The following is a 27,016-nucleotide window of genomic DNA, read 5'->3' as shown; positions in this document are numbered from 1 at the left end:
GAGGACAAATCGGTTCCACGCTGGATTTAGCAACCACCGGATAGGCTCATTCTCACTGACCTAGCAGCCGGTGCAAAGCTCATTCAAAGTCTCTGCCACAGACTTGATGAGTGTCGTTGGGTCGTTACACAGCCCTCTGCCACAGGATCGTGTAACCATGCATACAATTAGCGAAATTTCAAAGAAAGTGCACAGCTCACAGTGCCAGGATCTTTCAGACAGGCCGCCAGCACAGTGAGGCAAGTTGGTCCAGGTGCGTCCTTCAATTAAGTCCCAAATTGCTCAGCTTCTTCCTGCGGGCAAGACAGCACAGGACCACCTCTGGACCAGTAGGCCCCAGAAACTCCTGGGCCTACTCTCAGTTGCGGAGCCTCGGGCCAGCAGACCCCGAGACCGGAAAATACTGTCAGCGCATCCCTGAGGTCAGGAGGGCCATCAGGTCAGTATCGGAAGACCCGGCCAGAACGGTGTCTGTCCCTTAAAGGGGTTTTCCAGCCATTTTTTGAGTTCATTAAAAGTCAGCAGCTACAAAAAGTGTAGCTGCTGGCTTTTAATAAACTGACACTTACCTGCTCCACGGCTCCAGCGACATAGTTACATAGTTACATAGTTACATAGTTAGTCAGGTTGAAAAAAGACACAAGTCCATCCAGTTCAACCACAAAAAATAAAAAAACAAAAATTAAAAAACACAGTAAAATCCCATACACCCAACTCCATTCCCACAGTTGATCCAGAGGAAGGCAAAAAAAACCAGCAGAGCATGATCCAATTTGCTACAGCAGGGGAAAAAATTCCTTCCTGATCCCCCGAGAGGCAATCGGATTTACCCTGGATCAACTTTACCTACAAATCTTAATACTCAAGTTATATTCTGTACATTTAGGAAAGAATCCAGGCCTTTCTTAAAGCAATCTACTGAGCTGGCCAGAACCACCTCTGGAGGGAGTCTGTTCCACATTTTCACAGCTCTTACTGTGAAAAAACCTTTCCGTATTTGGAGGTGAAATCTCTTTTCCTCTAGACGTAAAGAGTGCCCCCTTGTCCTCAGTGTTGACCGTAAAGTGAATAACTCAACACCAAGTTCACTGTATGGACCTCTTATATATTTGTACATGTTGATCATATCCCCCCTTATTCTCCTCTTCTCAAGAGTGAATAAATTCAGTTCCTCTAATCTTTCCTCATAGCTGAGCTCCTCCATGCCTCTTATCAGTTTGGTTGCCCTTCTCTGCACTTTCTCCAGTTCTCCGATGTCCTTTTTGAGAACTGGTGCCCAAAACTGAACTGCATATTCCAGATGAGGTCTTACTAATGATTTGTACAGGGGCTCCGCTCCTTGCCCCCCCTCGCCGGCCGGCGTCTTCATTCTTACTGTGGGCACCCGGCAGTGACAGCTTTCGGCTTCACGGCCGGGCACCCACTGCACATGCGCGAACGGACAGGCGCTCGCCTACAGGGAGGGGCTGTGAAAAGGCGATTAAGCTAATCGCCTTTCCAGCCCCTCGGTGGAAGGAGGAAGTGGGACAGGAAGTCCCCTTCTCCTGAAGCCCCCACTCCCCCCCCCAAAAAAAATTACATGCCAAATGTGGCATGTAAGGGGGCGAGGAGTGGGTTAAGCGGAGGTCCATTTTTAGGGTGGAACTCCTCTTTAAGTACCCTTCCCCCAGAATGCACAGCGGGTTGACCACACCCACTGGGCTTCTTCTGGGAAGAAGGCACCCAGCCTATTGCATTTACAACCTTGACTCCCGGTGACAGCGACACCTGCAGGCAAGGGGAACTTGTGCAACACAGCTGGACTAGAACAGAAACCCACAATTTGGTATAATCCTCTGAGCTAAACTATAGCTCAGGTAACTAAATTTACAAAATAGCGCCTACTCAACAGGAGCAGGGCGCTACATATGGTTTCACATTGCTATGATCTTTTTATATGGATTATAAACTGAAGGATTTATGAATAAATGGTTGTGGAACAAATCAGTTGAGTTTCCATTATTTCTTATGGGAAAATTCTCTTTGATATAAGAGTGCTTTGGATTACAAGCATGTTTCCGGAACAAATTATGCTCGCAATTTAAGGTTTTATTGCACTTACATAAAAAAAAAAAAATATTAAAATGTATTAATGATTGCAGAGCTGTAAAAAAAATTGTGTCTATTGATATGAACTTGGAGTTCAGCTTTAGGTATAAATAAGTTCTCTTATATGATTGGAATATAGTATGTAACAGAGTGGAAAATCCTGTGAAACTGACATTTTCACTTCTTTTTCTTGTGAAGCTAAATCATTCCGGCAGCAGCAGTGTGAAGCCAGGAACGGTTATCAGACCGATGCAAAAGGTGTGAAAACATATGTTGAGTGGGTTCCTAAGTACGCAGGAATACAGGCGGGAGATGTCTGCAAACTTATATGTCAAGCCAAAGGAACTGGATATTATGTTGTCTTTTCCCAAAAGGTAAAAGTTCTAATGTATTCTTTTTTTAATATTCAGAAAAGTTATGAAAACCTGATTTAATATTCTTACATTTCTAAAGGAAGAAAAATTACATCTATCATGTTTTTGTTGCTACAGTCAGCCCCACCAGTTATGTCTAAAGCCTCATACACACAATCAGACTTCCAATGAACTTTTCCGTGGATTTTAGTTTGAAGGGCGTTGGCCGTGAACTTGGTATGCATACACACGGCAGGACTTTTTCAGCCAACTTTCACGAAATCACGTGTTTTTTCTGATTTTTTCTGCTCTTTACCGCCACCCTTTGGTCAACTTCTGCTATTGTTGGTTGATTTTAACATTGGTTCAGAGCATTCATGTTTGTACTTTGGACTAAAGTCTGATGGACTTCTGTACACACGATAGGACTTTGCACCGTAGGAAAAAAGTTTGTCTGTTGCAGAGCGAACATTTGCCTGATGAAAACCCGAAAAAGTTTGTCTGATGGAGCGTACACACGGTTAGATTTTTTTAAAACCTGGGAATTTAGAAGTTTGTTGTCAAAAAGTCCAACCGTGTGTATGGGGCTTTAGAATTAGGCCCCGTACACACGTCCGAGAAACTCGACGAGCAAAACACATCGTTTTGCTCGTCGAGTTCCTTGTGAAGCCGCCGAGGATCTCGGCGAGCCAAGTTTCCCCATTGACTAATGAGGAAATAGAGAACATGTTCTCTATTTGGCTCGACGAGTTCCTCGTCGGTTTCCTCGGCCAAAAGTGTACAGACGACCGGTTTCCTCGGCAGAATACGGCTCCCATCGAGTTTCTGGCTGAATTCTGCCGAGAAACTCGGTCGTGTGTCAGGGGCCTTATAGGTAATAGTGCAATGTGCAGCAACCTTAGTAAACCTGAGCAGTGACATTTCAGTCCTGTGCAGTTAGTTCAAAGATTAATTCTGATTGGCTGCACCTTGCATCTGACCCTTTTAGCTGACAGCCAGAAGAAAGACAAAAAAATACCTTTTACCACTTAACCCCCGGACCATATTGCTGGTCAAAGACCAGAGCACTTTTTGCGATTCAGCACTGCGTCGATTTAACTGACAATTGCGCGGTCATGCGACATGGCTCCCAAACAAAATTGGTGTCCATTTTTCCCACAAATAGAGCTTTCTTTTGGTGGTATTTGATCACCTCTGCGGTTTTTAGTTTTTGCGCTATAAACAAAAATAGAGCGAAAATGTAAAAAAAAAATAAAATTTTTTTACTTTTTGCTATAATAAATATCCCCCCAAAATATATAAAAACACTTTTTTTTCTTAGTTTAGGCCGATACGCATTCTTCTACATATTTTTCGTAAAAAAATCGCAATAAGCGTTTATTGATTGGTTTTCACAAAAGTTATAACGTTTACAAAATAGGGGGTATTTTTATGGCATTTTTATTAATATTTTTTTTTTACTAGTAATGGCGGCGATCAGCGATTTTTTTTCGGGACTGCGACATTATGGCGGACACTTCAGACACTTTTGACACATTTTTGGGACCTTCGACGTATAGCTACGGGCTCTCGCGCAGGCAAGCCAACCTGCCGCCGTATAACTGTGGAGGCTGGTCAGCAAGCAGTTAAAGCATTTGCCGATTTAAACAATGAGTAACATCAAATTCTTCCTAAAGCCCTGTACACAACGGCCCGGATTCTCGTCTTTGTTTTTCCTGATGAGATTCCTGGCAAGATTTTCTTGCCGGCCGAGTGTACAGAAGTACGATTCAAAAGAACCACCGTTCTTTTGAATGGCTCGAATGCGGTGACGTCATCGACTACGACGAGCATGTGCTCGTCACATTTGATGCCGTTGCCGCCATCTTGCTTCACTCTACCTATGCCTAGGAAGCTACCGTGCATGCGTCAAAGTCATTTCGAGCATGCGCAAGTTTCCATGGAGACAGGTAAGTATACACACGCTCGGGTTTCTCGGCAGGAAAACACAACGAGAATCACAACGAGAAAATAGAGAGCAGGTTCTTTATTTTTCTCATCAAGATTCTGGGCAGTTTTCTTGACGAGCAACCTCAAAGCCTCGTACACACGCTCGGTATACTCGGCAAGAAAGCTCTGCCAGCAGTTTTCTTGCTGTTTCTGGCCGAGAAAACCGTGTGCGTGTACGAGGCTTATGTCTAAAATTGCAATTGGAAAAATCCTGAATAAATATACTATTTATTGTAATGACGTATGTATTTTTATTAGTGGGTGGGGGGATCTTCAGTAGTGGACAGGCCTCATTCTATAATGATAACGTTGTGTTTTGTCCCATAGGTTACCGATGGCACTGAATGTAGGCCTTATAGCCATTCTGTCTGTGTTAAAGGGAAATGTATACGTACTGGATGTGATGGAATTATAGGGTCCAAGCTGCAATTTGACAAATGTGGAGTGTGCGGAGGAGACAATTCCAGCTGTACTAAAGTAATGGGCACCTTTACAACAAAGAGGTATGGAACTGCAGTAAATCCAATATAATTGTGATTTATTCTTTTTTAGTTCACCGTAGCATAAGATCAGGAATTAACAGAAGGATCTTTTCCAGTGGTCAGTCCATTAGCTTATCAACAAAGTTACAGAACCAGATATGAGATAATCAAATTTTGAGCATGGTGGGATAATTCCATTATCTCTTAGGGCTTATTGCCACTATATGGATTGTGTTCATATTAAATGTGCAATGCACGGTGTGTTGCATGCAGTGCACTGCAGTGCTGGTGCATTGCCCACTTGCGTTGAGGTGAAAGTTGAATTATTAATATCACATCTCAGTGCACACTTTGCCTTGCACTGCAGTAATGCGCAGTTAAACACAGTTGTCATAAATTGCATAAATGTGACCCTAAAGCCTTAAAGAGGAGGTCCGCCTAAAAAAGCCAGCAGCTACAAATACTGCAGCTGCTGACTTTTAATAAATGGACACTTACCTGTCCAGGGTGCCTGCAATGTCGGCAAGCAATCGCTCCTCTCTCGGCTGCCCCCATCGCCAGCCTCGGTGAGGGAATCAGGAAGGAAGGCGTTGTGGCTTCACTTTCCGATTCACTACTGTACATGCGCAAGTCGAGCTGCGCGTCCTCACTGGTCCCTGCTGTCTTCTGGGACCAGTGTGTTTCCCAGAAGACAGCGGGGGTGTGGGGAGGGGCATGACTCCCGCAGGAGTCTATGCCCGGAAGTGGGTGCAAATACCTGTATTATACAGGTATCTGAACCCCCCTCCCCCTTGAAAGGTGCCAAATGTGACACCAGAGGGGGGGGGGAGGGTTCCGAAAAGCAATGGTTCACTTTTTGTGTGAACCTCCGCTTTAAGGTTTTTTACCTTAATGCATTCTATTTCCTTACCTGAACCCATTTAATCCAACGATGTGCACAAGCGCAGTGGCTTCTGCTGCTGGCTCTCTCCTCATTGGACAGATTGATAGCAGCGGGAGCAATTGACTCCCACTGATGTCAATCAAATCTGGTTGATTCGGGGGGGCAGGGCCGAGTCCCACTGTCTGTGTCAATGGATGCAGCAGCAAGAGGGGCCTGGAGCATCAGCGGGGGACTCCAGAAAAAGACCAAAACCGTTGCACAGAGCAGGTAAGTATAGACATGTTTGTTATTTTTATAACAAAAAAACAAAGCTTTATAACCACTTCAAAGTGGAGTACACAATCGTCTGATTTTCCTCATTGTTTCACAGCAAATTAACCTCCCTAGCAGTATTCCCGAGTGTGGCTCAGGTGAATTTTCATTACCAAAAGCGGTCACCCCCGAGCCACACTCGGGATTGCATTGCAGGATACATGTACTTGCCTTGTCCCCAGCTTACTTACCTTGTCCCCAGGATCCTGTGATTTCCTCCCTCTGTGTGTGCGGGCTGTGTCCTCTGCTCGATCTATCACAGTGACGGGCTTTGTTCCCTGCGAGCGTCGCAACGATTTTTCCCAAATTTTGGGCTGAATTCATACTTGAAACGGACCAAAAGCCGCACAGCATTTTTCTGCACCGGACCTGCTGCGGAGATATGTGAACCGGCTCAATAGAAAACTGGTCAAAATCTCCTGCTATTGCGAATTGAATGCGGGGAACTCGCATCCAATTTGCAATTGTGTGAACCCAGCCTAAATAATAATTCCAGGCATTCAACATGTTATATATAGTTATATATAGTGACCGCCCAACCCCCCGTTTTACTTACCTGAGCCCCTTCATTCACTCAGCGGAGACGCGCTGTCCCTCTCTGCCCAGGGTCCCGACTCTTGATTGGATAGATTGATAGCAGCGCAGCCATCGGCTCCCGCAGCTGTCAATCAAATCCAGTGGCGTGAAGGCAGAGTCTGGCATTCGTGTCTATGGACGCACATGCTGGACTCAGGAGCAAGGTAACCCCTAGGAGAGCACTTCTCCTAGGGGGTTATATGATAAAAGGAAGAGCCGCGAGAGCTGCAGAGGGACCCCAGAAGTCGAGGGTCAGGGCCACTCTGTGAAAAACGAGCTGCACAGTGAAGGTAAGTATGAAATGTTTGTTATTAAAAAAAAAAAAAACTTTAAGAGATAACTTACATCTGTTACAAGAGACAATTTAGCTTGAAACAATAGGAATCTGCATCTTAGGCCTCGTACACACGACCGAGGAACTCGTCGTAAAAGAAACATAGTTTTCCTCGACGAGTTCCTTGTTAGGCTTGTCGAGAAACTTGACAAGCTTTCCTTGCATACACACTGTCAAGACCAAATCTCGTCGTTCTCAAACGCGGTGACGTACAACACATACGACGGCAGGGGAAGTTCGATTCCACTGGCACAACCCTTGGGGCTGCTTTTGCTAATCTCAGGTTACTGCATGTTAAGTAAAAGTTTGGTAAGAGACGATTTGCACTTTCCAGTCTGTTACAGCGTGATGAATGTGCTATCTCCATTACAAACGCTACTTTTACCAAAGGTGTGCTCCCGTCTCATACTTTATTCTGAGCATGCGCGGGTTTCTAAGCATACACACAAACGCGTTTCTCGTCGAAAACCAGCACGACGAGGAAATTGAGACTCCCGATGAGGAAAAAGAGAACTTGTTCTCTTTTTTTCTCGTCGAGTTCCTCGACAGTTTTCTCGATGAAAAACATAAACACGACCGTTTTCCTCGGCAAAAAAGCTCTGCCACCAAGTTTCTTGATGGATTCTGTCGAGGAAAATGGTCGTGTGTACGAGGCCTCAGAGGAGAATAAGGAGAAGACTTGTATGGAATAATTATACATTATAGAAGTTGAACAAAAAGGGAAGTATTGCCTCAAGTGTAAAAAATTAAAAATAGTACCTTTTCATCCCGATTATGAATAAAAGAGGGGCGTGTGGGGGCGAGGGACCAGTAGCTGACGTTGGACCCGGCACCACCCATTCAGTGGTTTGGGAGGGACTATCTCGGTACTGATGAAATTGCATAAAACATAATAGTGTAAAAAAGTTTATTGATGTATAAAAATTGCAGAACAGATAAAAACACTTCAATGATTGGTCAAACGTCGACTAGTTTCGCGGGGTTGCCGCTTCGTCAGGACTGCCAATCTATAGAGTAATGCAATAAAATGATGTAACAAACATCAGCTATACAATAAACAAATGATAAAAAGCATTGATAATCGCTTACCAAATTAGTCAATTGATAGTATGCGGAACCCATTTGTTTATTGTATAGCTGACATTATTATGTTTTATGCAATTTCATCAGTACCGAGATAGTCCCTCCCAAACCACTGAATGGGTGGCGCCGGGTCCAACTTCAGCTACTGGTCCCTCGCCCCCACTCGCCCCTCTTTTATACATTATAGAAGTTCTAATATCATCTGAGGATCCAGAAGATGATATACATAGGTGGAAAAGCTTTAAGAATAGTAGATGTCTTTAGTTTTTGTCATTTGGTATGGTACCGATTGACACAGCATAGAGTTCTTTCCGTCACATTGCTCCTTATCTGTAAAAGCTTGATTCTAATCTAATATGTTTCGCCTGTCAAGCTCACTTTAAGTCTTCAGTGCAGTGAGGCTAAACAGACGATATTAAAATGAACTGAGTAAGATACTTTTTAATGCAGACTATAGAAGAGCTTCCTTACCCTGCCAATATCTCCCTTCACTCAGCTATGAAAGTCGCTGAATCTGCTGTTGCTGCCGTTCTCCGTGCTCTAATGGAAGACTGAGTGCTGCTAATGTGAAAATAAAATCTGAAAGCCAATGAGAAGTGAATTCCTTAGCCTGCAAATTGGCCTTTACTGCATGCACTACTAACACTGCTCGCTTGTTTAAGTAACTCCAGCTCTTAATCCATTCTATTTAAACAGCTATTTCTAAAGAACTTTGCCGAGAACAGAACTTGTCACAACTCTGCTTACCAGTTACAAGTGTTCTGATGTTCATACTTTCTAAATGAGTAAAGTCTTCATAACATCATAGAGTGCAAGCTCACCTTTACAAAAGCTACTGCCTGTAACATTTCATATGTTTTATTAATTCTCAGAACAAAATGGAATGAAAGTGATTGCAAAGGTTCCTTATATATATAACAAACATGCCATACTTACCTGCTCTGTGCAAGGGTTTTGCACAGAGCAGCCCCGATCCTCTTCCTCTGACGTGCCCCGTCAGTGCTCCTGGCTCCTCCTGTTTATCGGCCCCCACAGAGAGCCAGTTTCCATGGGGGCTCCCTAGTCCATCTGCTGTGTCCATTGACACATTAAGCAGGACTCGCCCCACGGGGGTGTCACTGGATTTGATTGACAGCAGCGGGAGCCAGTGGCCAATCTATCTAATGAGGATGGAGACAGCGGCTGGAGTCGCTGCACTCTTGCACGGCGCTTGAATGGATCGGCTACGGTATGAAAAAGTGAGGGCTCCGGGGGCAATTTCAATCACAGAAGGTTTTTCACCTTAATGCACAGAATGTATTAGGGAGAAAAACCTGGAGACTTTATAACCCCTTTAAAGTTTTACTAAATCCACAACAGTAAAATCAGTCTGTATATGCAGGAAAGCAGGCTTGTTATACTCACTGTGTACCTAAGGGGTAAATCCTTTGCATTGTATAAAAAGGCGGTTTGATCCCAGTTTGGTGTGTATTGCTAAAGAGTTATTTTTTTTTCTTGGGAGGGTGCATGTGATCAGCACAGGGCCAATCAGCACTGTTCTGACAGAGGGTCAGGGGTCCTGCAGCCAGGAGATGAACTAAGGCGCAGCCACGGTCGCTGGTTTGTACTGTTTTATCTTGAGTGTTTTTTTTTTGGATGCCTTGGTCTTCGGGGTTATGCCGACAGGTTGTCCCACTTTCCCTGTTGGCTCCGGAGCCTGGAGCTTGTTATGCCACTACCCTGCCCTCTTTCAAGATGGCGTTGGCGGTCATTGGTTTTGCTGCAAAAAAGTTACCTACATTTAAAAGAAAGGTAAATAAGAAGGCCAGTATGGTGGCCTGAGTTTATGGGAGGAGCCCGGAGGGTATTTAAGCAGCCCACTCACACATGCTCTTTGTCGGTTCAGTGTGCGGTACTACACGTCACTGGGCCGACTCTTCCCAGCTCACCTCATGTCTGTGAGTCTGCGCATTTAATCGCATTCGACACCCTCCCGCCCTTCCCTTTTTCAGGGCACTTCTCAGCATTTCCTTCTTCAATTAACTACCCATTACTTACCTTGGGTATGCCCCCTTTTCTTGGCATACTGACCAGACCACCAAGGCACACTTCAGGTCTATTTATGTTGTAAGTCTTGACGCGTGTTTATGTGATCCACATCACTCTCGGTCAGAGGGTAACGACCATAAATAATAAATATCAGATTCTGGAGATGGGTAGGAATGAAATTACAGAAAGTGGGTAGAGAGGGTGAAGGTTCGCTTTAACTGTTACTTTAGCATTATATACCGTATTTATTGGGGTATTGCGCGCACCCGCGTATAGCGCGCACCCCCAACCTAGAAGGGAAATGTTTGAAAAAAAAAAATACTTACAGTTTGAATGCCCCTCGTTGGTGTCTTGCCCGGCGTCCATCGGCGGCCTTGTCCGGTCCGGCGTCCGTCTGCGGCCTCGGTGGTGTCCTCCCGTGCTGTCTCTCAGTCGAATCCCCGCTTCCCGTGCTGAGTTTGAACTGCGCCGCCGACATATACCGAGCACAGTACACTCGGGCACGTTCGGCCACGCTCGGCTTCTCACGCATAAAGGCTAGGAGGCGTCACAGAGCGTGACCGCGAGTGAAGCCGAGCCTGCCCGAATGTACCAGAGTGTACTGCGCTCGGTATATGTCGGCGGCGCAGTTCAAACTCAGCGTGGGAAGCGGGTATCGGCGTATATCGCGCACCCACGATTTTGCCCTGATTTTAAGGGCAAAAAAGTGCGCGGTATACACCGATAAATACGGTACTTTTTATCACCTAAGAGGCCAACACAACATGACAGAACACACATAGCTTGTCAATTGTTAATGCAAAGCAGAAACATTTCACCCTCCTAAGAAATGTTGTGCAATTATAGTAAACGATAAACTTTGGATCTTTTCAGATAAATTTAACAAAGCGATCTTATTTATATTAATGTCTCGATTGAATTTTACAAGCTGTTTAAGAACTTCTGTCGATATCAAGCTTCAGCACACAATAAAATACATCCATTATTACCATTTTAAAAGCCATAAAGACTATTGATGTACTAGGCATCGTTTCCTGTAAGAGTAACAGATTCTGCATTGGGGACAGCTTTCATGTAGGCTATTTTGAGAAAAAACTTGAGTTGGTGGAAATGTAATTAGAGATATTGGACTCCATTGAAATAGGGAATTGCTATTTATAGGGCACGATGCCGAAAAAACAATTCTTGCTTCAAAGATTTGGCTGCTGAGTTTTTGGTGGACAGAAGTGTTTTATTTCCAGACTAGGAGCCCAGGAGCTGCAGCTCTGAGTTCTGTGTCCAACATAACAACTTCTGTACCATCAAATGTTGGGCAGCTTCCCTGTGTCACTGTGAAGGGCAATTTTAAGGGGACTTACATATCTCTTAATATCATAAAACTAGAAGTCAGAAAATATTTGAAGGGTAAGTCCACCCAACACTCATTACAGGTTGGGATGTTTTCAGTGTTACGAGTCCTTGATACTGTGGATTCTCTTGAATTTCTATCAGTCTAATCTGATCTTTGCAAAAGGTCCAGTATTGTCATCAGATATTTGTGTGATGCGCTTATGCTCCCCCCAATCCTCTATAGCTGCCTGCATTCTCCCCAACTTCCACAATATTAATTACTGCTTTGTAATCTTTTTGGTTTAAATATAAAAATATATATAATAGCTAAATAAGAACTTGGACATTCCAACATGATAATGATCCAAAACACAAGGCCAAGTCTACCTGTTATTGGCTACCGCAGACTAAATTGAAGGTTCTGGAGTCTCCTGACCTCAATATCATTGAGCCACAATGGGGAGATCTCAAAAGTGCAGGTCATGTAAGACAGCCCAAGAATTTACAGGAACTGGAGGATTTTTGCCCAGAGGAATGGGCAGTTTTATCATCTGAGAAGATAAAGAGCTTCATCCACAAATACCACAAAAAACTTCAAGCTGTCATTGATATTAAAGAGGGCAACACACGGTATTAAAGTGGAGTTCCACCCAAAAATGGAACTTCCACTTTTTGGAACCCCCCCCCCCCTGGTTTCACATTTGGCACCTTTTAGGGGGGAGGAGGGAGCAGATATCTGTGTAATTCAAGAATTTGCTCCCACTTCCGGGCATAGATCACCTTGGTGATCGAGGTGACCTACGCCACTTCCGGCACCTACTCTGTCCTCCCCTGCTATCCCAAAAGACAGCAAGGAACAGTGAGGATGCGCAGCACGACTCGCGCATGTGTAGTAGGGAACCAGGAAGTGAAGCCACAAGGCTTCACTTCTTGATTCCCTTACCGAGGATGGCGGCGGCAGCAGCCGAGTGTCAACTGACAGATCAGCTTCGGCTGCCGACATCGCGGGCACCCTCGGACTTTAAGAACTGGGGTATGTAAACTTTTGATCAGGGTCATTTGGGTAGTTTCTGTTGCCATTATGATTTAAAAAGAGTAAACACAGTTGATTGATAATAAATGGCTTCAGCCAAACACTAACCAGGAAAACTGGCCAAGAAATCATAAATTCTGCCAGGGTATGTAAACTTATGAGCACAACTGTATACTTGTATTGTATATATATATATATATATATATATATATATATATATATATATATATATAGTTTTACGGCGGCAGGTCGGCTCGGCTGCGCAAAATCACGTAATATAACGTGATTTTGCATTTCAGCCCCCGCTGAAAAAAAGCCCTGGGTAGGAGACATGTGCCACCTGAGAAGTGAGTATAATTGCTCTTCTAAAGCAATGAGCTGACAACCCTTATGCAGCGTACACACGATCGTTTTTCGGCATGAAAAAAAAACGTTGTTTTTTAGCATGTCCAAAAAACAAAGGCCCGGATTCAAAGAGATCTGCGCTTTTGCCCTGCGCCCCCGCAAATATTTTGCGCTGCCCTCGATTCACGGAGCAGTAGCTCCGTAAATTGCAAGGGCGTGCCGGCAAAATTGCCCGGCGTAAGCGCGCGCAATGTAAATGATCCCGCCGGGGGCGGGAATCATTTAAATTAGGCGCGTTCCCGCGCCGATCGTAAAGTGCATGCGCCGTCGGGAAACTTTCCCGACGTGCATTGCGGCAAATGACGTCGCAAGGACGTCATTTGCTTCAAAGTGAACGTGAATGGCGTCCAGCGCCATTCACGTATCACTTACGCAAACGGCGTGAAATTCAAATTTCACGACGCGGGAACGGAGGGTATACTTTAGCATTGGCTGCCCCTACTATTAGAAGGGGCAGCCTTACGCTAAAGACGCCGTACGGAAACTCCGTAACTTGCGTACGCAGGGCCCGCGCAACATTGTGAATTGGCGTAAGTATGCAATTTGCATACTATACGCTGACCACAATGGGAGCACCCCCTAGCGGTCAACGCAAGAATGCAGCCTAAAATCTGCGTGGCATAAGAGCCTTATGCCACGCAGATTTTAGGCTGCAGTCGGCCTAACGACTTCTCTGAATCAGGAGAACTTGTTACGCCGGCGCAAGTCAGCAATTGCGCTGCGTAACTATGGTTACGCAGGCGCAATTGCTTACTGAATCTGGGCCAAAGTTTTTCCAACTTCATCATTAAAAACGATGTTGCCCACACACCATCGTTTTTGAAAAATGATGAACAAAGCGCGGTGATGTACAACACGTACGACGGCACTCTAAAGGGGAAGTTCTATTCGCCTTTGGGCTGCTTTTAGCTGATTCCTTGTTAGTAAAAGACGATTCGCGCTTTTTTGTCTGTTACAGCGTGATGAATGTGCTTACTCCATTATGAATGGTAGTTTTACCAGAACGAGCGCTCCCATCTCATAACTTGCTTCTGGGCATGCGCTGGTTTAAAATGTTGTTTTTGCCCACACACGATCATTTTTTACAGCCCGAAAAACTATTTTTTTTAAAACGACGTTAAAAAATGCAGCATGTTCGAAATTTTTTTTGTCGTTTTTCAGAAGCCGAAAAACGATGTCAAGCCCACACACGATCATTTTAAATTATGTTTTTAAAAACGTTGTTTTTTTTTCATGCCGAAAAACGATCGTGTGTACGCGGCATTACACCAAGCTAGCAATCTGACGTGTACCTACTACACTGCTGGCCTGGTCAGTGTGGTTATTATGCACTGTATAATTACATTGCCAGATAGGACATTATCAAGCTTTTTAGTCTACGGGGGATCTTCTTCTTCTCTTGATGGTTTCATCATAATATAATAATAAATCTCAGACAGATTATGACATGGTTCCCACTAACTAGATGGTGCTTCACGAAAAACAAGAGGTAGAGGAGTTTCAGGGCTAATCAAGGGTAGTTATGGTAGACCAGGCAGGGAGAAGATTGCCTTGCATATCACCTAGAAATGTTGGCAGATCTTCCATATGTTTTGTGTATAAATTAACATAAAAGGAGTTTCTGGATGACATGCAGCTTCTGTTGAAAACCTTTCGACGCTTAATTGGTAATCTGTTCAAATTATGTCTGAAGAGGCCTGATTCATTGCTGTCCTTGTCATCAGATGTAATTTCTGGCACTCCACTATTTATCTATTAGTTCTGTGATTTCCCAATAGAAGAGCCCTCTCTCTCTATGTGTTTGGAGATATGATTATTCTGCTTTTCTCTCTGCATCTTTGTCTGCAGCGATAATTTCCAGAAAAGTGGGTGTTCCTGAGCCGCCAGTCATAAACAATGCCGAAGTGACTATTAAAATGTTATCATATTTACCCTTTGAAGTGTTTGTTCAAAGAGGAAATTAGCTATTATCCCCAGTGGATTGGCATAATTTGGTCTATAAATAAAATGCACTGTCATATAGGGATTGTGGTGTATAAAAGCCAGTTTATAGAAATGTCCCCGTGACCTAGACAATGTGATGGAAGACATTTTTATCAAATAGTAGTGATAATTAGGGCGAGAAAGATTAAGTGGTTTCTGCTCTGGGTATTTGGGTATCCATAACAAAAAACTCAATTTTGTTAAGAAGAAAACCCTCCTGCCCAGGCCAATGTTCAGCTTTCAGAGCTGTCACACTTTGAGCCTAGGTTCACACTGCTGCGAATTCAATTTTGCCGCGATTTGCCGCGATTTCGGCCGCAATTTAATGTAAATCGCGGCCCGAAATCGCAAAAAGTAGTACAGGAACTACCTTTTGAAATCGCAGATGCGGCGTCGCCAGGGCCGGACTTACCATTGGCCTTGACTGGGCTCAAGCCCAGGGGCCCCACCCAATAGGGGGCCCCCTTTAAAAAAAAAAAAAAAAAAATTTTTTTTTTTTTTTTTTTTTTTTTTTTTTAGGGGTCCGGAGGTCCCCAGAGGCCCCCAGGGCCCCGGACGGCAACCCCCCTTTTTTTTATTTATTTTTTGTAAAAAAATGTTTTTTTTTTATATATTTTTTATTTTTATATATATAATATATATATATATATATATATATATATATATATTTTTTTTTTTTTTTTTTATTATTATTATTAAAGGGCCCAGGGGTCTCCAGGGCCCTGGATGGCAACCCCCCTTTTTTTTATTTATTTTTTGTAAAAAAATGTTTTTTTTATATATTTTTTATTTTTATATATATAATATATATATATATGTATATGTGTATATATATATATATATATATATATATATATATATATATATTTTTATTATTATTATTAAAGGGCCCAGGGGTCTCCAGGGCCCCGGATGGCAACCCCCCTTTTTTTTATTTATTTTTTGTAAAAAAATGTTTTTTTTATATATTTTTTATTTTTATATATATAATATATATATATATGTATATGTGTATATATATATATATATATATATATTTATATATATTTGTATATATATATATATTTTATTATTATTATTAAAGGGCCCAGGGGTCTCCAGGGCCCCCGGATGGCAACCCACCTTTTTTTTTTTTTTTTTATATATATATATTTTTTTTTTTATTAAAGGGCTCAGAGGTCCCCAGGGCCCCATGTGGCAACCCCCCCTTTTTTATTTTTTTTATAAATGTTTATTTTTGTTTATTTTTTTATTTTTTATTAAAAGGCCCAGAGGTTCCCAGGGGCCCAGAGGTCCCCAGGGCCCCCGGGTTTGGCAACCTCCCTTTTTTTATGTATTTTTTATAAATGTTTTTTTTTTTTTTATTATTAAAGGGCCCAGAGGTTTATTTTTTCTTTTTATTAAAAGGCCCAGAGGTCCCCAGTGCCCCGGATGGCTACATATATTTATATATATTTGTTTTCTTCTTTATTTCTTCTTTTTTTTGTAAAGGCCCCCCCGCTTCTCAATTTGCGGCAGCCCCCACGCTTCTCAATTTCAGGCGGCAGCACCCCCACCCCCCCTAGGTTCTCTGCTTCAGGGGGCCCATGCCTTAAGCTGTGCAAGGGGCCCCAAAATTCCTGATGGCGGCCCTGCGCATACCTCCAAACACGCACAGATTCTGTGGGACTTTCCCGCACAGACAGCTTCTTCCCGAAGGCCCGCAAAAGGGTTAATTTTCCCGCACTGCAAGAGGAGGCAGCACGGAAGCAGGAGGAACCGGAGTGGTGTGTGGAGGACTGTGGCTGCTGAAGGGAAGAAAGCAGAGAGCCGGGCTAATGACAGTCTGTGGCCCCGGCTGTTGGCACAGGTGAGAGGCACTCCCCCCCTCAACAACTGCAAAATCCCCCCCCGCTCAACAACTTTAATGCGCTCCCCCCCGCTCAACAACTTCAATTCGCCCCCCCCCCGCTCAACAACTTCGATCCCCCCCAATTCTCGGCTCCAGGGGGCCCCTTCAACACTCAAGCCCAGGGGCCCCCACCACCCTAAGTCCTGCCCTGGGCGTCGCACTGATTAGGACAGTGCCATTGCCGACAATTGCCGCCGATTTGAGATGCGATTTGACATGTCAAATCGCATCTCAAATCGTTTCAAATCGTACCCAGTGTGAACCAGGGCTAGAATGACAACTGCGGGGTCATGCAGCACTGTACTCAAATTCAATTTTCCTCATTTTTTATGAGGCAGATAGAACTTTCTTTTGGTGATATTTAATCACCATTAAGTTTTTTACATTTTTTTGCTAAACAAAAAGACCAAACATTTTGAAAAAAAAAATACGTTTCTTTATCATTTTTCGGCATTAAAAAAAAAGACATTTTTAAAAACGTAATTTAAATTGATCGTGTGTGGGCTACACCAAATTTTTCGGCTTCTGAAAAACGACAAAAAAAAAAATTCGAACATGTTGCATTTTTTAACATCATTTTAAAAAATGTAGTTTTTCGGGTTGTAAAAAATGATCGTGTGTGGGCTAAAACAACGTTTTAAACCCGCGCATGCCCAGAAGCAAGTTATGAGACGGGAGCGCTCATTCTGGTAAAACTACCGTTCATAATGGAGTAAGCACATTCATCACGCTGTAACAGACAGAAAAGCGCGAATCGTCTTTTACTAACAAGGAATCAGCTAAAGCAGCCCCAAGGCGAATAGAACTTCCCCTTTAGAGTGCCGTCGTACGTGTTGTACGTCACCGCGCTTTGTTCATCATTTTTTATAAACGATGGTGTGTGGGCAACTTCGTTTTTAATGATGAAGTTGGAAAAACTTTGTTTTTTGGACATGCTGAAAAACAAAGTTTTTTTTCATGCCGAAAAATGATCGGCATTAGTTTTTATTATAACATTTTGCAAGTAAGAAATGTTTCTTCTTCACTGATGTGTGCTGACGAAGCTGCACTGGTGGGGACCGATAGGCTGCGCTAATGGTCTGCATTGATGGGCACTGATGAGTCTGCACTGATGGGCACTGATGAGGCGGCACTTATGGGCACTGATGAGGCAGCACTTATGGGCACTGATGAGGCTGCAGTGATAGACACTGATGAGGCGGCACTGATGTGCTGCACTGATAATCACTGATGAGGCTGCACTGATGGGAAGTACTGACAGGTGGCACTGATATGCTGCACTGATAAGCACTGATCGAAACTGATATGCTGCACTGATGGGGCTGCACTGATGATCAGGGCACTAACTATCAGTGTAAATGTCCCCTGTAACTATAAAGCCTATTATTGGCTTTCCTTTCCTCAGACACTGACAGCATTAAGGAAAGGACATGCTGTTAATCAGCACTTGTTTACACGTGATCAGCTGTGATTGGACACAGCTGATCACATGGTAAAGAGATCACGTCATCGACTCTTTACCCTGATTGATGTTGCGATGTGTCCAAAGGACACAGTTTACCACCGATCGGCGTGGGTAGGAATGAAATTACAGAAATGGGTAGAGAGAGTGAAAGTTCGCTGCCCCACCGAGACAAGGTAAGTGCCTGGTGGGTGGGTGATGCACACTGGCAGCATCTGATGGGTACAGTGGCAGCAATTGATGGGCACACTAGCAGCAATTGATGGGCACAGCAGTGAAAATTGATGGGCACACTGGCAGAAATTGATGGCACAGTGGCTGCATTTGATGGGCACAGTGACTGCGTTTTTTGGGCACAATGGCTGCATTTGATGGGCACAGAGTCTGCGTTTGATGGCACAGTGGCTGCATTTGATGGGCACAGTGACTGCGTTTGATGGCACAGTGGCTGCATTTGATGGGCACAGTGGCTGCGTTTGATGGCACAGTGGCTGCATTTGATGGGCACAGTGACTGCGTTTTTTGGGCACAATGGCTGCATTTGATGGGCACAGAGTCTGCGTTTGATGGCACAGTGGCTGCATTTGATGGGCACAGTGGCTGCGTTTGATGGCACAGTGGCTGCATTTGATGGGCACAGTGGCTGCGTTTGATGGCACAGTGGCTGCGTTTGATGGCACAGTGGCAGCGATTGATGGGCACAGTAGCTGCGTTTGATGGGCACAGTAGCTGCGTTTGATGGGCACAGTGGCTGCGCTTGATGGGCACAGTGGCTGCGTTTGATGGGCACAGTGGCTGCAATTAATGGGATTTTTTTGTCAGTTTGTTTGTACCCCCCCAATAATGTTGAGCACCAGCCGCCTCTGGTAAGCATGCATCCTTTTTATATAGATTAGGCAGGATAAGTATGAGAAAGGGTAAAGAGAATTATTTTTTGGAATAGTTAGTTTTAGGTTTTAAGTCATGATGATATAGTAAAGGGAATGTGTACTGGGCACAAAATATTCAGGATTCATTTCCACGTACTGTCAAGAAATAGGAAAAAGCATTACTTTGTTGTATCTCCTGATTCCAACAGCCCCTTTTTTTTAAAACCGTAGCTGGTCTTTCAAGTGACTTCCTTCTTAATAATTAAGTTCCTCTTTGATCACAGCTGATGACAGTCCCCATGCACGTCTTTCTGTACAGAAGATCCAAAAGAGGCAGCATTTGGCTAGCAGCAGATCGAGGGATTTTGGGGTCACAAAAGAGTCTTGTGGGCTGCCTGTACACAGCACACATCAGCAATATCAGGCTCTTGGATGCGGGATACCAAAGAAACAATGTACAGAAAAAGAGAGACATCCAACATTAGACCGGAGTGGATCAATAATTCAGAACTGCCCCTTCTGACAAAATTGAAAGACCTCCACTAAAAGCATTCCTTTTGTGCCAAAAGCTTTTCATAATTTAAATCAGCTCCTCGTTAGGATCGAAGGATCAAACGCAGAGTTCTATATGCTAAAAGCATTCACGTGAACTGCGCTGTAAACCCAGCTCAGTGCGGGCAGAGGGGGAGCGATGTTCCACAAGAGAAAGCAGCTCATCCCATACAGGATAAAATCAGCAATATTGTCTAGTTGTGTTGAAGTGAGCTAAGCAGCGGCATTCTCCGCAGGAAGTTAATGTTGGCAGGGAATTGGAAATGAAATCATAGAATCATATTTGTCAAGTATAAAGAGTCCAAGGGAGATGATGTGATTATTTTCTACGCTTGATATGCTGCATGATTACCCTTTCATGTGGTGGCAGAAATTAAATATATTTATGTGCTTATTTATATGGATACCGCAGCATTTGTTGTAGGTATGGCTATGGAGGGGGGATGTAACTAGCGGAATGCAGTTTTTATAGAGAACGATGAGAAGCAGAAAAAAAGACAGCTGTCAACAGAATGCAAATCAGGACACTAAAACATTTTTTTCTAAATAGCCCATAACTGGATTCAATTCATTAAGAATTAAAAGATCGAACACGAAAAAGATCACCTCCGCCCTCTGTGTGATTTTACATTTTTCGTTGCACTATAAGAGGGGTTATTTACTAAAACTGGAGAGTGCAAAATCTGCTGCAGCTCTGCATAGAAACCAATCAGCTTCCAGGTTTTATTGGCAAACCTTAATTGTACAATCTAAAGTTAGAAGCGGATATGCACAGCCAGGCCCGGATTTCCCACAAGGCCACTGAGGCCAGGCCTTGGGGCGGCAGGGCTCCAAGGGGTGGCAGTGGCATGGAGTCCCCCGATGCCCAGGACATACAGTTAAGGGTGGTAAGTTATGGGGGAAACCGCTCGCTCGTTAACAAGTGATTGCGTCGATGTCGCCGCAATCACTTGTAAAATATGTGCTCCCGTCCATCCTCCCCTCTCCCCCCCCCACCCCACATACCTCTCTCTGCTGGCTCTGTCTTCGGGACTCCGTCCTCCCCCCGGCCACCGAGTCTGTCTCCTGTCCCTGCTGCCGATGTATGAAGTGAGAGGGGAGAGCTGTGCTCTTCCCATCTCAGCTGTGACAGGAGTTCTAGCACAGTGCTAGGACTCCTGTTTTGGAGGTGACAGGGTCAATAAAGAGAACATGTCACCTCCAATTGCTATCACACAGAAAATGTTTTTCTCCTGTGTGATAGCAAAAAAGTTAAGTGAAAAAAAATTGATAAATAAATAATAAGAAATAATAATTAAATTAATAAAATAAAAAAGGAAAGAATAAGAAAAATAATAAGAAAATGATACAAAAATCAAAAAAAGTAAGCGATAAGCTACAAATAAATAAAAATAAAAAAAGTGATAAAAAAGTAAAAAAACTAACAAAACATATTTGAACTAACCTGGCCTTGGGGTGGCAGGGAGAGCAAATCTGTCCCTGTGCACAGCTGTATCAGGTTGTGAGTGAATGCTCCAGTTTTAGTAAATAAACCCCAATGTCTTTTAGGCTGCTTTCACACTGAGGCGGCGCTTTACCGTCGTTTTTGCGGAGGTATTCAGCCGATAGCGGGGCGCTTTTAACCCCCGCTAGTGGCCTAAAGAGGGTTAAAACCGCTGGCAAAGCGCATTTTGGCCGTGCTGCCCATTCATTTCAATGGGCAGGAGCGGTGGAGGAGCGGTGTACACACCTCTCTTTCACCGCTCCAAAGATGCTGCTTGCAGGAGTTTTTTTAACGTCCAGCCAGCGCATCGTCTCAGTGTGAAAGCCCTTGGGCTTTCACACTGAGACTGCAGGGGAGCCATTTTTCAGGCGCTTTACAGGCGCTATTTTTAACGCCTGAAAAATCCCCCAATGTGAAAGGGGTCTAAATGGGCTCCCTCACCCTTCTCTCCCAATCTATTAAATCCAGCAGCCAGTAAAACAAAATGTAAAGCTGGTCATATACGTAACATTTTCTCGTTCAGTTAAGAGAAAATCTATAAATTGCCCCATCTATCTATGCTAAATAGTGCAGATGAACGAATCTTCCGCTGTCAGCTATTTTATCCTTATTGCCGATACCTGCAGCTGTCAGAATACCTGAACAGGGACCGCAACTGATTGGCTGCAGTCACTGTTCAGTGTACTTTTTATTCTACCTGGCTCCTTTGATTTCTCAAAGATTCTTGGGTCATCTCGTGTTGGGCCAGCTACAAATACTGTATGTTGCTTGAGTTTTAATAAAAAGACACTTATCAGCTCAGCAGTGGCAGCCCGCTCTAATTGGCTTAAAAAAAGTCTGGGCTTGGGGCGCAGAGCACTGCATCCTGAGCCTACCCAGTTGTGTAACAATAGCAAATTAATATTCTCTATTGTCTTCCTAATTCTCCTCTTGTCCAATCAGGAAGCGTCACCCGATTAGCCGAAAGGTGACGCGTTCCTATTGGCCGCCGAGGAGGAGGGAGGAGATGCAGGGGAAGCTTACCGACTGGGGGGGGTGGATAACGGCGGTGGATTGCCGCCACCCAAAAAATATGCCACCAATTGCCATTGTAGTTTAGGGATCCAGTGCTGTCATAACCCAGGCTGGTTTTTCGCTGGTCTTCAGGTCATGTTGACTGTGGGAAGTCGGCTTCTCACTGTGCATGCATGAGCCACGTTGCACTCACTGTGAATGATCCCGAGGCAGGTTGCGGGTGGTGAGGGGGCCGCCTAGGAAAGTTAAGCAGAAGTGTGAGTCGGTACCTGTCAAAACTAGGCACCCACTCCCAGAATTAAAGAAAAATAAAAGGAGGGGCAGGAGGACAATCAGCAGAACTTCCAGTAGCAAGTGAAGTTCCACTTTAAATTTCAGCCAGTTAACAACAAAATCGCAATCATTTACCACCAACGCAATGTAACTCATCCCCCTCAGCCCCCTTGTGCTATCTATGCCTTAACAGCATCAGGGCACAAAAGAAGACTAAAGAGTTTCCCAGTCAGCTTTTGCAGCCACAAGACATAGACAGCAAGGGGGGATTTGAGCGAAACCATGAGTTGCATGGTGTTGCTGGTATATGGCCTGCCATTTCCAGTGCTGTTTGTTGGCAACTGTAATGCAGACAGAAGCTTTTATTAAGGTACATTCATTAAATAACCCTATCTAGTATCTGGTTGGACCATGCTTTGGCAGGTCTCCGGAGAATGACATCTGCCCTTGCAGAGCATTCTTATGCACTTGAATGGGTTGCGTTCGCTGGGGGGTATGCATGCCAAAAGCAATAGGGGGTATATTTCCTGCCATAGTCATGGCATGTGTTCACCCCGGCTGCTGTCTCTGCAGCTAAAGAGGGTAATAGTTGGGGGGGGGGGCATTGAAAGCGTGTTTCAACTGCACCCTAACGGTTGCTGTGAATGAACCCTTAGTGAATGCGGTGATGCTGTGCTGACTTCTATCATCCAAACATGTGCAAGCAATAATCCAAAAAAATAGGGCTGTGCAAATTAACTTTTAATTCATTGATTAATCTTTAATTGTTTTGATCGATCAAAATCTTTTTGATCGATTAAAATTCTTTTGAATGGTACTCACCTCTCCGCCGGCTTCTGGGCCTTCAGGGAGTTCCATTGGAGATCCAGTAACGTCACGGACACCGGCGGGGCTTGCCGTGTCCATCTGAAGGGCTCCTTTGCTGTGCCTTTATATCTGCATGCTGGCGCCACCTTACTATCTGCCACACGCAAGGGCTGTTACACTTCCCTCTATCACTTCCCTCTATCAACCTGGGATTCCACAACCATCCACTGGGAGTTGTGATAGTTCCCTTCATGGGACATCTACATGCCGAGGGACTGATGTTAACCTCTCCTCATCTGCATTCAGCAGTGATATAGTTGGGCACATTTTTATACCAGTATCATACTTAGCTACATGTTTTTATGACTGCTTTTGGTACCGTTTGGTATTACTCGCACCATTTTTACAGTTTATGTAGCTACATCGATTTTATCTCCAGTGCAATATTTATTTGGTTACCTACTTGAAGACTATAAAAGTTTTAATGCTATTCCCATTGAGCGCTGCCTTTGTGTGTTTTTTGTATCCTGCTATCCATTTTTCCAGTGGTTGGTAGCTGCACTGGGAATCAGCCTGCAAGGAGATCAGCTAAAAGTAGTTTGATCTGTATGTGTGTTATAATTAATTGAAATTAGTCGATTAATCGATTAAAAAAAAAAAAAAAGATTTATCGAACACAAACATTTTGATCAGTAACAGCCCTACAAAAAATTGATTTCACGTCACATTCAGTTAAGCTACATGAAATTTCCCCTGCATATTGAATATGTTCTACTTCTTTAGTAAACCAACTCTAATGTTTCAAAAATCATAACGCACCTTAAAGGGGTTGTAAATCCTCCTGTTCTGCCAGTCACCAGCCCCACGTTTTACTCACCTGAGCCCTGCAATGTCCCACTGCGAGGATGCGCTGTCACTCTGCCTGGGGTTCTTGGCTCTTGATTGGATAGATTGATAGCAGCGCAGCCATTGGCTCCCGCTGCTGTCAATCAAATCCAATGACGTGGGCGCTGGGGGGGCGGGCCTGGCTCCTGCATTCGGCAGCTATGGACGCTGAATGCTGGACTCAGGAGCACGCCCGCAAGGTGACCCCCCGGGAGAGTGATTCTCCTAGGGGGTTATCTGATGTGGAGAGGAGCCGCGAGAGCCGCCGGGGGACCCCAGAAGATGGCACAGTGGAGGTAAGTATGACATGTTTGTTATTTATAAAAAAAATAGAACCTTTACAATCGCTTGCTGATGACATGTATATACTTATACGAAAATCTATAAAAAGCCTACAGTATACCCTTGACCTGAGAGCACCGGGCACCATATAGTCCAAAGGTAAGCTCATAATTATCTCTTCTCTTATTTTACAGCAAAGGCTACACGGATATTGTAAAGATCCCAGAGGGAGCTACCCACATCAAAGTGAAACAATACAAGGCCAAAGATCAGACCAAGTTTACAGCTTACATGGCATTAAAAAAGAAGACAGGAGAGTATATCATCAATGGGAAATACATGATCTCTACTTCTGAGACCATCATGGAAACTAATGGTTTTGCCATGAACTATAGTGGTTGGAGCCATGTCGAGGATTCCTTCCATAGTATGGGCCATTCAGCCACCAAGGAGGTGATCATCGTACAGATTCTAGCTACTGATGTCAGTAAACCAATAGATGTACGTTACAGCTTCTTTGTACCAGCCAAACAAAGTACCACCACAAACACCATAAACAATAATGTTGTTCCCCAGAGTAACCAACCACAGTGGGTGACCGGCCCATGGCTTTCCTGCTCTAGAACATGTGACACAGGCTGGCACACCAGAACTGTCCAATGCCAAGATGGACAAGGAAAGCTGGCAAAGGGATGTCTACTTTCTCAAAGACCATCGGCATTTAAGCAATGCTTACTCAAGAAGTGTTAACCAAAGGATAAACTTTGTCTTCAATGACACAGTTCTAACTACTGTGTATAAGTAGATCTAGCAAGACAGATGTTAAGGTTTAGTTAAGGTTTTGTATGGGCTGTCCCGAAACAATGTAAGGGCTCTATGGAATACGGGCCTCAAAGGGAGATATCCTTTAAGACAAATAAACTCGGGCTGTCCAGCAAACCTCGAAAGTCAGCGTAGAACCTCAGCAAGTAGGTGATGGTTTGGAAACAGGTTTTGTTCATGTCACATCGACATCACCTACCTCTAGAGAAGAAAGCCTTCAAGAACATCTGCTAACGTATACTTTTGGATGGCATGTAGGTTATATTTGTGGTGTTTTGTAAATACTTGTCAATTGGTGTGTCACTTTACATGTCACTTGCTTCTTCTGTTAAGCAGAGTGATTGACCAAAGTAGATCTGTAGCTGAGTTAACTATTGCCATTTGTTTCAGAAAACAGCTGCAGGTTTTTACTGGAAAAACAGAGCTTGCTGCTCTTCATTAGCCCAATGTTTTTGTTTTTACCCTTCTGGTTTTTTGAGTTTTTGCCGACCAGCTTGTGTTATCTTTAGACATTTGTTTACAAATTGTAACAACCAATCGAAATGAAAGGTACAGGCATCGGTTTTAGTTTAAAAAACAAAACAAATGTAAAGGGCATCGACGTTTTAATTTCCAAAACAGAAGCGATCAAACGAGTGTTAGGCAATATGACATTCTCTCTGTCTGGACACATTATTTTTTTATTATTTCAAAAGGTTATTTTTCTGTGTAAATATGGCTAGAGGAAATAAAAAAAAAAAATACTTTGAGAGCTCAGGTGCTCAAGGTAGTGTATATAATTTTTAGAGGTAATCTTATATACCTTTATCGAAAAGACAGTCCTATATTATTATAGGTTATTGTATTATGAACAGGGCTTGCTGGTCACAGTCAACAGCTGCCTGATCTATTCTATATAAAAAGGCTGTACAATCAATAGAAACAAAGTCTCCATGAAAACAAAGCAGTTTCTCTGTGTAATATATTTCTTCATGTACTGAGCTTAAAACTAATATAAGGTGCTATCAGCTACTTGGAGACATATATTTTCAGTGAATAGCTTTTTTTTTTAAATTGAATAGATAAAGAGTGATGTGCAAAGGGCAATCAACAACAGAAACAGTTTAGCAATTGATCTGCTTTAAACTGATTCAATCTGGTTGCAAAACTGTGCACATCAATGACCATTGTATTGCCTTATTTAATTAAAATGTATCTATGGGTAAAATCAAAAATGACATATATGATGTAGTCTGTCAGTAGCATCAATACAACGGTTATTCATTTTCTGAGTACCTGGTAATGTGTTTCTTAATACCCGTTGCTCCTGCAAGTGGATCTGTTTTTTTTTTTCTCTTCTTGTAACAAATCAAGATGTCCAGCAAAAGTGGCAGTTTTTTTTCCCCGGGTATCGCTATGACCCTCGAGGCCGAAAGTGATTTCATGACATCACTTCCAGCACTTTTATTACTGAAAAGCCTGAGATTTTTTTCTTTCCTTTATCTCAGGCTTTCCACCATAGAGGAGAGATGTGGCGACTTATAGACCCCATATCTCCATAAAGAGGACCTGTTGTGTCCTATTCCTATTAAAAGGGATGTTTACATTCCTTGTAATAAGAACAAAATTATCAAAAAAAAAGGGAAAGTATAAAAATAAATTTAAATTAAATAAACAGTGAAAAAAAAAGGTCCCCATCTCCTCGTGCTTGCACACAGAAGCTAGCGCATACATATGTTGCGTCCGCATATGTAAATTGCGTTCAAATCACACATGTGAGGTTTTGCTGTGATCATTAGAGCAAGAGCAATATGTCTAG

The 27,016-nt window shown here is 43.5% G+C and overlaps 1 protein-coding gene across 1 annotated transcript in view; it reads left to right on the top strand.

Annotated features, from left to right (window-relative positions):
* ADAMTS5 (ADAM metallopeptidase with thrombospondin type 1 motif 5) overlaps window positions 1-26,753 on the top strand; it is a 180,599-nt gene extending 153,846 nt beyond the window's left edge. Inside the window, exons 6-8 of the mRNA XM_040338840.1 lie at window positions 2,287-2,462; window positions 4,758-4,933; window positions 24,591-26,753. Coding sequence (XP_040194774.1) covers window positions 2,287-2,462; window positions 4,758-4,933; window positions 24,591-25,146 — 908 coding nt within the window. The 3' untranslated portion in view covers window positions 25,147-26,753. The remainder of the gene's footprint in view (window positions 1-2,286; window positions 2,463-4,757; window positions 4,934-24,590) is intronic.
* Window positions 26,754-27,016: the final 263 nt, after the last annotated feature.

Source organism: Rana temporaria, chromosome 2 (genome assembly GCF_905171775.1).
Source record: "Rana temporaria chromosome 2, aRanTem1.1, whole genome shotgun sequence".
NCBI classification, from domain to species: domain Eukaryota; kingdom Metazoa; phylum Chordata; class Amphibia; order Anura; family Ranidae; genus Rana; species Rana temporaria.
Note: the sequence above shows the minus strand (reverse complement) of the source record. Positions and strands in the feature narration are given on the sequence as shown.